The following is a 15492-nucleotide window of genomic DNA, read 5'->3' on the forward strand; positions in this document are numbered from 1 at the left end:
CATCATGGCAGTGGACCCGCAGGAAGTGCGGAATGCGGACGACGCCCTAACGATCCAATTCGTCGAAGCAGCATCCCAAGAAAACGTTAGAGTTCAACTGCGATTGCTGAAGTCACAAATGCCGGGCAAGACCTTCCGCGACTTTAAGACGGCTGCCCTCGCCATTGTCGGCAACCCCAAGGGAGGAGGAATACCCGGAACTGATTGGCTTCAGGGAAGGGGCGAAATCAACAGGAGCCGCCGCCAGCGGTACAGAAAAGGCGAAACAACCACACGACTTGGCGGTACAGGGTGGCCAACAGCCCGATAAGGACGCGATGCAGACACTCCAGAAACAGATGGAGGGGTTAGCCGTAGGAATGGCAGAGATGCAGAGGGAAATGCGCCGAATGGCGAACTCGCCGGCACCGAACCAGTCGGAGCCAAGATGGAGAACAGAAAGGCAAAGACCGTCTCGGAATAGGTGGGAACCACCCCGAGAGTACGGACGGCGACCCTCCGATCAGTTCGACAGCCAAGGGCGCCCGATATGCCGCCGATGCCAAGAGGCCGGGCATACAGAAAGGTATTGCGGACGGGATGAACATTTAAACTCCAACACCCCGAGGTCGAGGGCCGGACCTCGGGGCGAACCCAGGGAATAGAAACAGACCCAAAGAAGTAAGCTGGATCCCAAGTGGGAGTCGGACCCCTATGTGGTCATAACCGAACCCCGGTCGACGATAGCCGTGTACCAGATTTCGCGACTGGATGGCACCCATCCACACTGGGTCCATAGAAACCAGATCAAGCTCCGACCAAGACCGGAACCGGGGTCAGAAATTACCGCAACGGATGACTGGGACGAAGAGCCCGACGGCGAAGAAACCTTCATGCCTCCGTTGCCCACTGACCCGCTTGAGCTGCTAATGACGGTCGGCTGGCCAGTTGCGCCACCGTCAGCCCGCTATAGACAGCCAGTTGAAGTACCTGTACCCTGTGCAGCTGTGGAAGTGGTCCCCGAGCCTGAGCTAAGACGCTCTGAAAGGAGCACTCGGGGTACACTTCCCCGGCGATACCAGGATTAGATCTTTTTCTGCAACCTACTGTGTGTATATACTGTAGTCCGAAAAACACTGTTATTGTTACCGTTGTGAATGTTATTTAAGAACAAGGACAGATAATTGTTGTATTATGATGCGCGGGGACACGCATCCGAAAAAGCAGGGGTGAATGTGGTGCCCCCAAGACTTCCCTGCAGCGCAGGGGTTAACGCCCGGGACATTAGGGGTTAACCCTGGCCGCAGAGTTTGGCGCCCATCGTGTGAGGGGCGGAGAGAGAAGTAGGCGGAGAGGCTGGAGCGCGGGAGAAGAACTGACTGCTGGGAGAGAGGAGGAAGCGTGAGCAGCAGCGTCGGCGCGTGTGAGGAGGAAGAAGCAGGACGGGTCAGTGGGTAATGTTGGCCCTCATTCCTGCAATAAACCTGAGTTAACCCAGCAACAAGTGTCCCTTTCATTGAAGAGCCACCTCTTGCCCGCCCGGAGAACGAGAGACTCGACGAACCTAAGTGCCCAGAAGACGCAAGGTAAGAAGGCGCACCACATCACTATATATCAGTCCAGTAGCGCTGCCCTGTGCTACTATATATCAGTCCAGTAGCGCTGCCCTGTGCTACTATATATCAGTCCAGTAGCGCTGCCCTGTGCTACTGTTTATCAGTCTAGAAGCGCTGCCCTGTGCTACTATATATCAGTCTAGTAGCGCTGCCCTGTGCTACTGTATATCAGTCTAGTAGCGCTGCCCTGTGCAGCCATATATAAGTCCATTAGCGCTGCCCTGTGCTACTATATATCAGTCCAGTAGCGCTGCCCTGTGCTACTGTTTATCAGTCTAGAAGCGCTGCCCTGTGCTACGATATATCAGTCCAGTAGCGCTGCCCTGTGAAACCATATATCAGTCCAGTAGCGCTGCCCTGTGCAACCATATATCAGTCCAGTAGCGCTGCCCTGTGCTACTGTTTATCAGTCTAGAAGCGCTGCCCTGTGCTACTGTATATCAGTCTAGTAGCGCTGCCCTGTGCAGCCATATCTAAGTCCATTAGCGCTGCCCTGTGCAACCATATATCAGTCCAGTAGCGCTGCCCTGTGCTACTGTTTATCAGTCTAGAAGCGCTGCCCTGTGCAGCCATATATAAGTCCAGTAGCACTGCCCTGTGCTCAGTTATAAAGCTAGCACATACAGTAGGAGGATGGTTCCAGACAATGATGTGGACAACTGAAGTATTAGGAGACATCTAAAGGTCCCCATGAACTAGTGCAAGGTTTCGTTCTGATTCTCCGCCAACTCACCCAGCAGCTCCCGGGCGGCTGCACCCCATAGGATACATCTATGCAGCTCTTTTGCATAAAATGTACCGCATGCGATCCCAGTCATGGCTGCGGGTTCCAATAAACATTCATGGCAGCCATGACGATCTGCGACTCGGGAATCGGGATGGGAATGCATCTGGGATTGGAGTCAGAGGAAATTGAAAAGCAAAATGGCCACGTTTCGTCTGATCCCTTGTTCCAAAAGGTCATAATCAGATGAAAAGTGTCCAAATGTCACACGTGGATGGGGGTCTTAAGTCCCCTAACTTTCAGAACAGAATAATAAAACAATCGTCCAGCCTCAGAGAGCGTCTGTGATGTCAGCTTTGGTCCTGATCAGCCTGATTCTATTGCACAGACACCTCCCAACTACCCGAATTTCAATGCAACATTCCCATTAATTGGAGACCATCCCTCCCGCGGGTCATGGTGTCCCACGGGTGGGGGCAGTTGGTGGGAGCCAGAGATCACTGCTGATGATTGCTGAAGAGATGCTGTGTGCATGTGCATGAGGGGGGAGGGGATTACACGGAGTCAGCTGGGACTGTCCAGCTGCTAGGGGATCAGTTGGCCCACCCCCCAAAGTGATATCAATGCGGATCACAAAGCTAAACCATGCTCCCTCTGACCAAGGCTACGCCCACCCAATAGCTCCACCCCTATTGGCAACAGGCCCCGTAATATGCGAAACTTGGAAGGTATACAGGCCGAGCAGGTCCTGGAAGAAGCAGATCTGAATAACCCCCATAAGTACCAGTCCCAATACTTACTGTTGCTCAATATCTGTGAAGTGCAGATCTAACTTCAGTTGGAAATCTACCTCACTCAGAGCGTCTTCTACCTAGAAGGAACGACAGAAGATCTCGTAGATTAAATCCACATTAATTTGTTGTTGTTTACCACAGAATGAAAACACATCGGCAAAAATTACATTCTCAGTTGTTTACTATGCAAAGTATAACCAATTAGCATCTTTACATTTATAATAAGGAAAAATGGAAATGAGCAAAAAATTATTTTTGGTGTGACAAACAGATGACACAGTAGTTGTGCACATTTATAACATTTTATAGGGCCAGATTCAATTACTGTAGGCTCATGTTGATACCTACTGCTTGAGAAAATGTAAAACCCGTAGCCCCATAACTTTTACGCCCAAAGCAGGGGCTTGTAATCCAATCAGGAGTGACGGGGGCAAGCAGACTCTAGCACTGTGCTGGTCTGCTGCTCATGCACAGAACCCAGGGAAAATGGCCGACATTTTTTTTTAGAGTTGGTATTTTTAAGGGGCATTGGCAACAAAATGGCCACCGTGCTAATTTTCCAGATTCCTGCACATGTACAAAACACAAAGAAAATGTTCATTACGCCTCATGGACTCTGTAAAGGGGAGTACTGAGAAAATGGGTGCACAGCATGTGGGCTGGTCCTGAGGGGCTGTGATCACCGCACACACTGCACCATTATAGATAGGCCACTGGACAGGAATCCATGTCCAGTGCCCCCACCCGGCTTATGGCTGAAGGCTTCAGGCTGCAATTGAATATCCCCCAACACCGCTCTGAGGCTAACTGAATCTGGCCCTCAGCCTGTAAAGAAGGAACGGCAAGTACAAACCCTTTCTCCGTCCAGAAATAGGTGCGCCTTGAACAGCATGACATCATTGATATCAATATCTTCGTTCCTATACAGTATCTGGAATATCCGGCTGTACACCACATTATCGTACAAGCATGGAGAATATTCTTCGGCGTCATCTGGAAGGAATAAACAGAGAGCATGAAAGTGGTCTTTCAGCTTCACACAACAATAACGGATTTCTTTGCCCTCTTGGACTTTTACTAAATAAATATATTTTTGTGCTTTCCAACAAGACCTGCATAGTGGGCCTTATTCAGGTCGGTACGCTCACATGCGAATTTGCATGCAAGCTCAATGTTTGCCGAATGTGCGTTTCAGTGCATGTGAATGCGTAGGGTGCTCCCGAGCATCCACTCCTAAGCATCCACACATATTTAGGTTACTTGAGAGTCACTTTTATATGCGTGTGGCTTCCCCATCATTCGATGGTCACCGACCATCGAATGACATGGGAAGTTCCCACTAGGCTGCAAATGGATGTTACTGTGGGCCTTATTCTAGTTCACTCTTTCTGACAAAATCCTTCTTAGATGGACAAAACCATGCGCACTGCAGGGGTGCAGATGTAACATGTGCAGAGAGAATTAGATTTGGGTGAGTTATTTTGTTTCTGTGCAGGGTAAATACTGGCTGCTTTATTTTTACACTGCAATATAGATCTCACTTTGAAGTAAAACCCCACCCAAATCTAACTCTCTCTGCACAAGTAACATCTGCCCCACCTGCAGTGCACATGGTTTTGTCCATCTAAGAAGGATTTTGTCTGACTAGAATATCGCAGGCCCTGTGTAACATTCATTCGCAGGCCCAGCGAGCCAATAGCCATTGCGAATGGGTGGCGGCCAGACCACCGTTTGCAAGGAGGGTTTTGGTTGACTAGCAAGGCTGTGAATTCGCAGCCTTTTGAATCAACCAAAATAACCGCCATAGTCCAAGTATACTGCAGCTACCCCAAGGTCGGCCACACTAATGTTTGTAACATACCCTGCTGTACAGGGAATGCCAAGGAGAGTGGTACATTTTATACCCCATAGAATCTACGGTAGCATATTGATGGATCAAGGCTCCACTAGGAAAGTGAGGGAGTAACTCAGCTTTGTGGTGACATCACAATGACACACACACATGTCACTCCTGAGCCACAGCATCATAGAGGCTTAATGGAGTGCAGATCCAGGATACCAGACCCAAAGACCAGGCTGGAGTAGTTGGGGGGATTAACCATCCAAACGGAGATCATGAACCAGCAGCCAACCAGGAACCAACACAATGGGCCCCACAATTTCTGATGTCAGCTCAGCCCTGTGCATACTGTAGATAGATAAGAGTTGAGCGCAGTCATTCAGATAGACCTCTCCTGTCTGATATTAAACAGACTGACTTTAAGGTTTAATGAACCAACTCTCTGATACTTAATTAAAAGCATATACACATGACTCCAGGGTATCTCCGACTCAATGCCGTTTAGAATTTAAATCCTACAAAATGTCTCGCAGTTCAGTTTGCCTAATCTTTAATAATTGACTTAAGACATGGAATCTTTTAACAGTTTTCAAGGTCAAGAAAATGATTTAAATGCAGATATTGCTTCATCCAGGGATTAGAAACGTGTTCTAGAAGAGCTTGGTGTAATGTACAGAATGGCAGTACTTTGTGTAGAAGGCTGGCCTGAAAGTGCAGGGTAAAACTTACACTCTAGGCATGCCCACTGTGGTGTGTGCACCCAAACGTCTGGGTACTGTAGCTCTCCACACAAGGGTTGTCCATAGATCATCGATGGTTAAAAACCATTGCATTTTTATCCACCATTGATAATTGGATTTGCCATCAATGGTACAGGGTGCCCCAAAGTCTTTTGTTTCCTGTGGCGGCATAGATCCTAGCACTGCAACCTTTGATTCATAAAGCCCCACCCACATCTCTGATTGGCTTGTAGTCTCTTGAGTAATAAAGCAGGCATGACCAATGGATGGAGAAACCATCAACAGCTGCACTACCTATTGTTGCATACCAACCAAGGTTAATCTCCAATTATAATATCAATGTGACCATCGATGGTAAAACCTTAAGGCCGCCATACTCTACAACGATTTGTGCTGATTTCAATGGTTCCCGACAGATCGGCCTGAGAAATCAGATGCATTTGATGTCTTATCGGGTCCGATGCGCAGTCCAGTGCACATCAGACCTGAGTCGGACATGTGAAAGGACTGCATTCTGTCTCATGCGATCGGACCGCGGGGGATCGGATAACCATACACTGTTTCAGTACATCACAGTAATGTACAGCCATCTTTATACTCTTGTCTGCCCCACACCCTTGTATGACATCATGGGTTTGGGCGGAGCTTGCACAGTGCACCGTTGAGTGTTATGTCATATCTTTTGATGACCTCTTCAGCCAGCTATATCCCACTGGTGTGAAGTAAACCTATCATTTTAAAACACGATCTTGTCAGCCACAGCGATGTCTATGAGGACGGAGCAGACTGCTGAGCGATGAGATACAGCATACAGTGTTGATAGTCAGCTCCACGCTGCAGAGATTTAGCTAAATAAGTACCAAATAAATGTGGAGTTATTGAATCTTCTACTGCCCAACACAGAGTCAATTTGCTGTTCATTTAATTTCAGAGCCGGCAAAAGCAGAGAAGGATTTTTGTATTTGTTTCTCTGATTGCTCAAGTGAAGCATAAGCTGATTGAATCTCATGCTCACACGTAGATAATCGTCCTTCAGCTCCTGGATCCTCTCCAGAAACGCCATAGATGTATTGCAGTTCTGGAAAGTGCGGCCTTTACTTAACTACTGGTAATGGGAAAGGGCATTGGGGGCCGCTGTATAAGAGAAGCGTCTGCTCCTGTTCTCTTAAGCCGTGAGCCATTTACATTGGGCTAATAGAATAAAATAATGAAATTGCAAAGGACAAGGTCACCTTCACAAAAGTTCTGCAATCGTCACCACGCCTGTGCACGGCCATTATCTATGGCATTTGTAGTCATAGTTACAGGTTCCCCTTGGTGGGGTGGTTTCCCAGCAGACAGGCCTACAGTATACATTGGATGCACTGTTATCTGCATGTCAGGAAAGTCCTATTGTGTGCAGATGTTTAGCATGTGAGGGTACAGTATGTATCAGAGAGATAGCATGTGGGGGGGTACAGTATGTATCAGAGAGCAGATCTGGGGGGGGTTTGTGACAATATGTCACACAGGAGCGCTGATATTTTTAATGTTTTTATACGTTCTAGACAGGAGGACCTTTCTCTAATCTGGGTTTAAGTTGCTGCCCCCTATATTCAGAGGTTTTTGTGATCCTCTGGTGGAAAACTTTTTGGGGGTAGAAATCGGTGAATATAACCAACTTCTGTTTATAGGAGGCGCAACTACACCCAGAACAATAAACACAATTTTTGTATAATCAAAATATAATATATTTATTTTCCGTATATATCATAAAAAAACAATTTATCGAAGTGCACTTCTAACATAATAAAATAGGGTACTCTTTACCTAGAAGGGCGCCCGTCGCGGGCATCGCGGGTACATTTATGTCTGGCCGCGACGCGACCGACGCGATGCCCGCGATTTCCCATTGAAACCCATGTTAAACATGGAAATCGTGTCGGTCGCGTCCGGCCATAAATGTACCCGCGATGCCCGCGACGCGATGCTCCCGATTTACCATAGGAATCAATGTTAAAAGGCGCGATGGACCCGATTTTACTGTTAAATGGCTCAATGGACCCGATTTGGCCATAGGAATCAATGTTAAATGGGCCACAGAGCCCATTAACCCTTAAATGTCCCCCCAAATTTTTTACGCCACCCCACGATCCACGCCAACCCGAAGCGTGGCGAGCGCAGCGAGCCCGCGAGGGGCGGCGGTACGCGTCCTCCGACCTTTTCATGCCCTACTATCCACTAGGGCGTGGAGTGAGAATATAATAGTGTGGCGAGCGCAGCGAGCCACCGAGCCCGAAGCGTGGCGAGCGCAGCGAGCCCCGCGAGGGGACGCGGATACCTTCACAGTTATACGCGTCCCCTCGCGGGCTTCACAGGTGTCCGTGGCGACGCCGACACCTGTGAAGCCCGCAAGGGGACGCGTCTACCTGTGAAGGTATCCGCGTCCCCTCGCGGGGCTCGCTGCGCTCGCCACGCTTCGGGCTCGGTGGCTCGCTGCGCTCGCCACACTATTCTATTCTCACTCCACGCCCTAGTGGATAGTAGGGCATGAAAAGGTCAGAGGACGCGTACCGCCGCCCCTCGCGGGCTCGCAGCGCTCGCCACGCTTCGGGTTGGCGTGGATCGTGGGGTGGTGTTCAAAATTGAGGGGGACATTGAAGGGTTAATTGTGCCTATTTGGGCTCTGTGGCCCATTTAACATTGATTCCTATGGCCAAATCGGGTCCATTGAGGCATTTAACAGTAAAATCGCGGTCAATCAGCCTTTTTAACATTGTTCCCTATGGGAAAATCGCGGTCATCGCGGTCATCGCGGTCATCGCGGGCATCCCGATTTACCCGCGATGCCCGCGATGACCGCGATTTTTACCCCCGACGCCCGCGATTTCAATCGCTGGCGCCCTTCTAGGTAAAGAGTACCTAAATATATTATATTTTGATTATACAAAAATTGTGTTTATTGTTCTGGGTGTAGTTGCGCCTCCTATAAACAGAAGTTGGTGATATTCACCGATTTCTACCCCCAAAAAATGTATCAGAGAGATAGCATGCAGGGGGTACAGTATGTATCAGAGAGATAGCATGTGGGGGGTACAGTATGTTTCAGAGAGATTGCATGCGGGGGGTACAGTATGTATCAGAGAGATAGCATGTGGGGGGTACAGTATGTATCAGAGAGATAGCATGTGGGGGGTACAGTATGTATCAGAGAGATTGCATGCAGGGGGTACAGTATGTATCAGAGAGATAGCATGTGGGGGTACAGTATGTATCAGAGAGATAGCATGCGGGGGGGTACAGTATGTATCAGAGAGATAGCATGTGGGGGGTACAGTATGTATCAGAGAGATAGCATGTGGGGGGTACAGAATGTACCAGAGAGATAGCATGTGGGGGGTACAGTATGTATCAGAGAGATAGCATGTGGGGGGTACAGAATGTATCAGAGAGATAGCATGTGGGGGTACAGTATGTATCAGAGAGATAGCATGTGGGGGGTACAGTATGTATCAGAGAGATAGCATGCGGGGGTACTGTATGTATCAGAGAGATAGCATGTGGGGGGTACAGTATATATCAGAGAGATGGCATGAGGGGGGTACAGTATGTATCAGAGAGACAGCATGTGGGGGGTACAGAATGTATCAGTGAGATAGCATGTGGGGGGTACAGTATGTATCAGAGAGACAACATGTGGGGGGTACAGAATGTATCAGTGAGATAGCATGTGGGGGGTACAGTATGTATCAGAGAGATAGCATGTGGGGGGTACAGAATGTATCAGAGAGATAGCATGTGGGGGGCACTGTATGTATCAGAGAGATAGCATGTGGGGGGTACAGTATATATCAGAGAGATGGCATGAGGGGGGTACAGTATGTATCAGAGAGACAGCATGTGGGGGGTACAGAATGTATCAGTGAGATAGCATGTGGGGGGTACAGTATGTATCAGAGAGATAGCATGTGGGGGGTACAGAATGTATCAGAGAGATAGCATGTGGGGGGTACAGTATGTATCAGAGAGATAGCATGTGGGGGGTACAGTATGTATCAGAGATATAGCATGTGGGGGGTACAGAATGTATTAGGCCTTGGAGAGAGATAAAATGCCCACAGCCCAAAGCAACCTGATTCTTACTGTCATTTATTAAGCTTGTCTATGAAATGAGATGCATTGATTGGTTGTTAGGGGGAACTGCAGGACTCTACCTCTCCATGTCTTGGTACCTGCCATCAGTTGGAGTTTAACGTTACAGCTACTGTATGTAGTGAATGGTCGAAAGCTTCCAGCTGCTCTTTGGACCCAGTAGAGACAATTGGATAGAGGGAAGCCAATATTCTGCTGTACACAGCCAATACTCACTAGTATACACAGCCAATACTCACTAGTACATACACTCAATACTCACTAGTACATTCACTCAATACTCACTAGTACATACACTCAATACTCACTAGTGCTCACAGCCAATACTCACTAGTGCGTACACTCAACACTCACTAGTGCTCACAGCCAATACTCATTAGTGTACACAGCTAATACTCACTAGTGTACACAGCCAATACTCACTAGTGCATACACTCAATACTCACTAGTGATCACAGCCAATACTCACTAGTGCATACACTCAATACTCACTAGTGTATACACTAAATACTCACTAGTGCGTACAGCAAATACTCACTAGTGCATACACTCAATACTCACTAGTGTACACAGCCAATGCTCACTAGTGCATACACTCAATACTCACTAGTGCTCACAGCCAATACTCACTAGTGTACACAGCCAATACTCACTAGTGCATACACTCAATACTCACTAGTGCATACACTAAATACTCACTAGTGCATACACTCAATAATCACTAGTGTACACAGCCAATACTCACTAGTGCATACACTAAATACTCACTAGTGCATACACTCAATACTCACTAGTGCATACACTAAATACTCACTAGTGCATACACTCAATAATCACTAGTGTACACAGCCAATACTCACTAGTGTATACACTCAATACTCACTAGTGCATACACTCAATACTCACTAGTGCATACACTCACTACTCACTAGGACGTACGTCCAATACTCACTAGTGCGTACACTCAACACTCACTTGTGCATGTGTTACTCCTATTTCTCCATATAGACTGTTATAACTGATACCGTTTCTATCTCATTTCCAGCTATATAAATTCCTGCTTCCTATGTACAGTACTGAGGTGGAACCGTATAACCCGCGTGTCACATTGCTGAATAGTAATTACATTTCTGTCTCGCTACAGTATGTCCACAAGGAATCTCAGATCATTCATCTGCCAGGACTCATAGTGACATTACAGGATGTGGCCTAACTGGATTCACATTGAATTCTATCTACATTACTTTGTTCCTGGTTCTCTCCAGGTTACCAGTGAAATGTAAAAGCAGGCTAAGATTACTCCATACATTCATAAAAAAAATATAGGAATTAATAGAGAATACTGCACTGTGATTGGTAGATAGCCCCAGCCATCCACAATTCAGCATCCTGACAGCCATTCACTGTCTGGCTGCAGGCTGGAAGGCAGATAGAGAACACTGCACTGTGATTGGTAGATAGCTCCAGCTATCCACCATTCAGCATCCTGACAGCCATTCACTGATGGTAGATAGAGAACACTGCACTGTGATGATTGGTAGATAGCTCCAGCTATTCAGCATCCTGACAGCCATTCGCTGTCTGGCTGCAGGCTGGAGACATAGAACACTGCACGGGGATTGGTAGATAGCTCCAGCTATCCACCATTCAGCATCCTGACAGCTATTCCCTGCCTGGCTGCAGGCTGGAGACATAGAACACTGCGTCCGGCTCCGGTTGTGTGTCTTGCATACAGTAATGTGCCATGCTATGTTATCTCATTACCTTTCTGCCCAACGAGGGAGACAGTCACCTTGTGAGGTGTCCTCGATGATATCTTTAATGTCGCTCTTACATGGTAATACCTGGGGAGAGAACAAAGGGGACACATATGTTCTATTGCTCGTAACAGGGATATATATACTTATTCAAAACGGGCTGCCTTGGCACTTTGCCCAAATCCAAAATGGCCGTGGGAGGGCTACTGCGCATGCGCGACAGCCCACAGCACCTCCCGTGGGCCTTCAAGTGCGGCGGCAGCAGGCTCCCAGCACCCACTCCCCCTCCGCCTGGCTGCAGAAGCTCCGCCCCCGGCACCCGGACTCAGCATAAAGCAGCAGGGGAGCCCCCCCCCCGCATTACAAACACCACCGGGCTGGATTGGATTTTTCCCAGGCCGGACTGAAGTCCCAATCCGCCCCTGGTGGGGGTGGGGGGGGGGGTCCACGATTTTTTGGAGTTTCCTGTTCATTCTGGTTTCAAAGGCAAGTGCGCATTCTTCTACAGAGCCATCCCACAAAATAAGGATACGCAGTAGACACTTCTGAAAATATTACTCCACCAAAAATAAATAATCTTATTTAAGCAGAATGGAACTCAAAATGCTTTTTACCTGCTTTATGCTTGTTCCAATATAAACCATTTTATATTCTAGTATAAGACACAGCACAATATGATAAATGATATACTCTGAGGATGCTGCCCTTAACGCCCGCAGTTACTCACCCTCTCTGGAATAAGTCCACATTATGGAATTTATGTAGTTCCACCAAAAACTCTACTGTCCCTTGTACTTCAGACATGATATTTTCAGGTCATCACCTACACAGGAGAGAACACAGACATATACGCTATTTCCATTAATCATAAACCGTTCAGATACATCATCATTATCACAGGGGACAGAGTCGTAACTCTGGGAGTCGATAGAACGAGGGCTGCATAGGCTCGAGTGAATTTAAGAGCCTGTGAATTTGATGGTTGTTAAATAAAGCTATTGAAGAAAGTACAAAGTGCCCAGGGGAAATCTCAGGTTGAGTGGCAGGTAGATCTGCCAATCAGGTAGCATAGGGGCGTCAGCTTAGAGAGGGGTATATTAGGTGATGCTGGGAGGAAGTACTTCCTCTTTGAGTCTGGATCCCCACCCTCCTATCCCTTTCCATCTTTGCCACTACCTGGCCTCCGGGCAATCACCAAATTGGCTTCTATAGCTTTAATTATAAATGGGCGAGAAGGCGCTCTCGACCAGCAGTCAGGTGGTGTGTCAGGTGGTTGCTGTGCGGTATTGCCCCCCTTTGCTAGGACAGTGGGCGAGTCCCGACTCAGCGGTGGGACGTTGGACACTTCCTGTAAGTTCTCGCCAGGCCATAGAAAGAGTGGTAAGTCTGTCACATCACGGGCTGTACCCCACAATAAGGGGTGTTGTCGTATTGGGGCGTTTCAGTCGCTACCATGAGTAACACCCTGGACTGGTGCTGGTCTCAAGTGCTTTCTTTGCCATCCCTTAGACAAATAGGTATCATACCATTACAATAAATATTCATGACCTGTTCAAACTGACGCAGTGGTTTTCCGTGTCATTATTTATAGTATAAGGTGTTTGTGTGAGTTATTTCTAGGCATAAGAGTTAAGTAAAGGTATAGGCCAAGCAGCATAATTCATTAGGCGCCTTACATGGTCATCTGCCGCCGGGCTCCTGCTCCCAAGGGGGCACCTCTCCTGCAACTTTTAATCAGTTAATTGAAAACAGTTGATATCGATTCTGTGGCTGACTCACCCTCATAACATTATTTTTGCAAGCGTGCCACACCCTGTATTAGAACCCATGACCTGTCCTACTGAAGACAGACACCTCACTGAATAAGCTATATGGGGGAGGGGCACCAATAACGAGTCGTGCTTTGCGCTGGACTGACGGAGGTTTCTGCACTCACATCTGTACTACACTTGCCATATTTTTTGCGACTTCTGCCACAATACTTCCGCTAAATGCCATACACAAAGGACAGTGGCAGTGTTTTGGATTACTGATACTTATTTGTTAAACGCTTCCTTCGAGCCAAGTAACCGGGATCTATAATTTAGGAAATGCCCTTACTTACAAATGAACAAAGGGATTTAAACCCCCCTCCTTGTTCCAGTCTTTAAAGTGACAATGGGGGATAGATAATTCATTGCAAGACTGTCAGACGAATTCCGAGTATCACTGTTTTAGCAATTAGGACCTATTAAGATTTCAACTGCAAATACATTTTTCTGCTGTGAATAAGCAGAATGAGAATTAAATGACGGCTGATCTCCGGCTGCGCCGCGTGAAATGTTTGTTTGCATTTGGCGATATGAAGTAATCACCGAGGAAAGATGGTGTGCGGAGAATACGGATTACACCAAACATGCAAACAACTTCTTAAGGGGCAATTCAGGATCGCTTGTGGCTAGAAATCATTTGATGCGAATGACCACCCTAAGGCCCAACGGCCCGGCGTTTGGCTGGGCGTCGGGCGGAGTTTACGGTCCCGATAAGCTGCAAATGAATTCACCCACCTGAATCAGGCCCTACAAAGCAATGGGGTAAACTGCACTGGGGAAAATTGACTACAGTTTACTAAAAATTTAAAGTGGTGATGTTGCCCATAGCAACCAATCAGATTCCATCTATCATTTCTTAGGGTGCAGTAGAGAAATAAAAGACAGAATCTAATTGGTTGCTATTGGCATCATAACTTTTTTTTTTTTTAATCTTTATAAACTTCCTAGTAAGTAAATCAATACAAAGAGGTAAATTTTATATAAGATGGGAGTTCTGTTGAAGATAGGGTGTTGCCCTTGGCAACCAATCACATCTTTTACTTCTAGAAGGTGCTAAATAAGCAAGAAGTAGAATCTGGTTGCTAAGGGCAACCTCCCATCATTAATAGAACTCCCATCTAGTAAATGTATCCTAAATTGTCAATTGAATATCTATCAAATTCTTCCTACTGTGTGGCATCATGTGTTGTAAAGGGCAATACTGCTGTGTTGCATATTGTGAATAAGGTGCTCTATTGTGTGGCATAATGGGGGGAATTTAATAAGATGTGTATTCTACTTTACAGGTCATGTTGCTATGGACAACAAACCAATCTACTTATTTATTTAGCACCCGCTAGAAGACAGACTGATTGGTTGCCCATAGCAACATCACATGTGAAGTTGAATACACATCTTAGTCAATTTCCCCCAATTTGTGTAAGGGGTAGTACCGTTCTACTGTTTGGTGTAGTGTGAACAAGGGGCACTTCTCTGTGGCATAATGTTAATAAGGGGTACTAAAGTGTGGTGTAATGTGTATAAGGTTGCAATACTGTGCGGTATAATTAACTTTAATATTTTGGTGGGAGGGGTGCCAAATTACTAGTTTTGGCCTGGTGGAATGAAGCCTTTAGAAGGTATGTTTATTCTTTTTTACTTTTCTGTTGTCGCAGTCTGTTCCGACGTTTTGGCTGTCATGTAGAACACAAAAATACTTTTTATCCCTTAATGCAGCTTTTTCCCTTATAGATAACAATCAAAACAACAACAACAAAATAAATATATACAAGTCAGGGGCGGTGAGGGGGACCGGTGGCGACGGCGGGGGAGGCAGCGGTTTCCCCCGCCAAGCTCCGTTGCCACGGGGTGCATGAGCATCTTGTGCGCCCCTGGCAGTAGCCGGATAGAATCGCCATCCCCTGCAAAGATGTGGCCGGCTACATCTGTACTCTCTGTAATGTATCTAGATTTAGGTACTTGTGAGTTATCTGGACGCCCGATTTTTTGATTGTATGCCTTAAGTTAAGGCATACAATCAGATACGATGCGATGCGATATCGCATCGCATCGCATCGCATGCGACCATCGGATGCGATGACCCGATTTTTCCATAGGAAT

The 15492-nt window shown here is 47.1% G+C and overlaps 1 protein-coding gene across 4 annotated transcripts in view; it reads right to left on the reverse strand.

The window, feature by feature from the left end:
* Positions 1-15492, reverse strand: part of FAM135B (family with sequence similarity 135 member B) — a 174570-nt gene that overhangs the window by 58035 nt on the left and 101043 nt on the right. For all 4 annotated transcript variants that reach the window (XM_083144892.1, XM_083144894.1, XM_083144890.1 and 1 more), the window contains 4 exons: positions 12309-12404; positions 11589-11668; positions 3967-4106; positions 3120-3190 (listed from right to left, as the gene is read on the reverse strand). In XM_083144892.1, coding sequence (XP_083001018.1) covers positions 3120-3190; positions 3967-4106; positions 11589-11668; positions 12309-12385 — 368 coding nt within the window. In that variant the 5' untranslated portion in view covers positions 12386-12404. The remainder of the gene's footprint in view (positions 1-3119; positions 3191-3966; positions 4107-11588; positions 11669-12308; positions 12405-15492) is intronic.

This window comes from Crinia signifera, chromosome 5 (genome assembly GCF_055691185.1).
Source record: "Crinia signifera chromosome 5, ASM5569118v1, whole genome shotgun sequence".
NCBI lineage: Eukaryota > Metazoa > Chordata > Amphibia > Anura > Myobatrachidae > Crinia > Crinia signifera.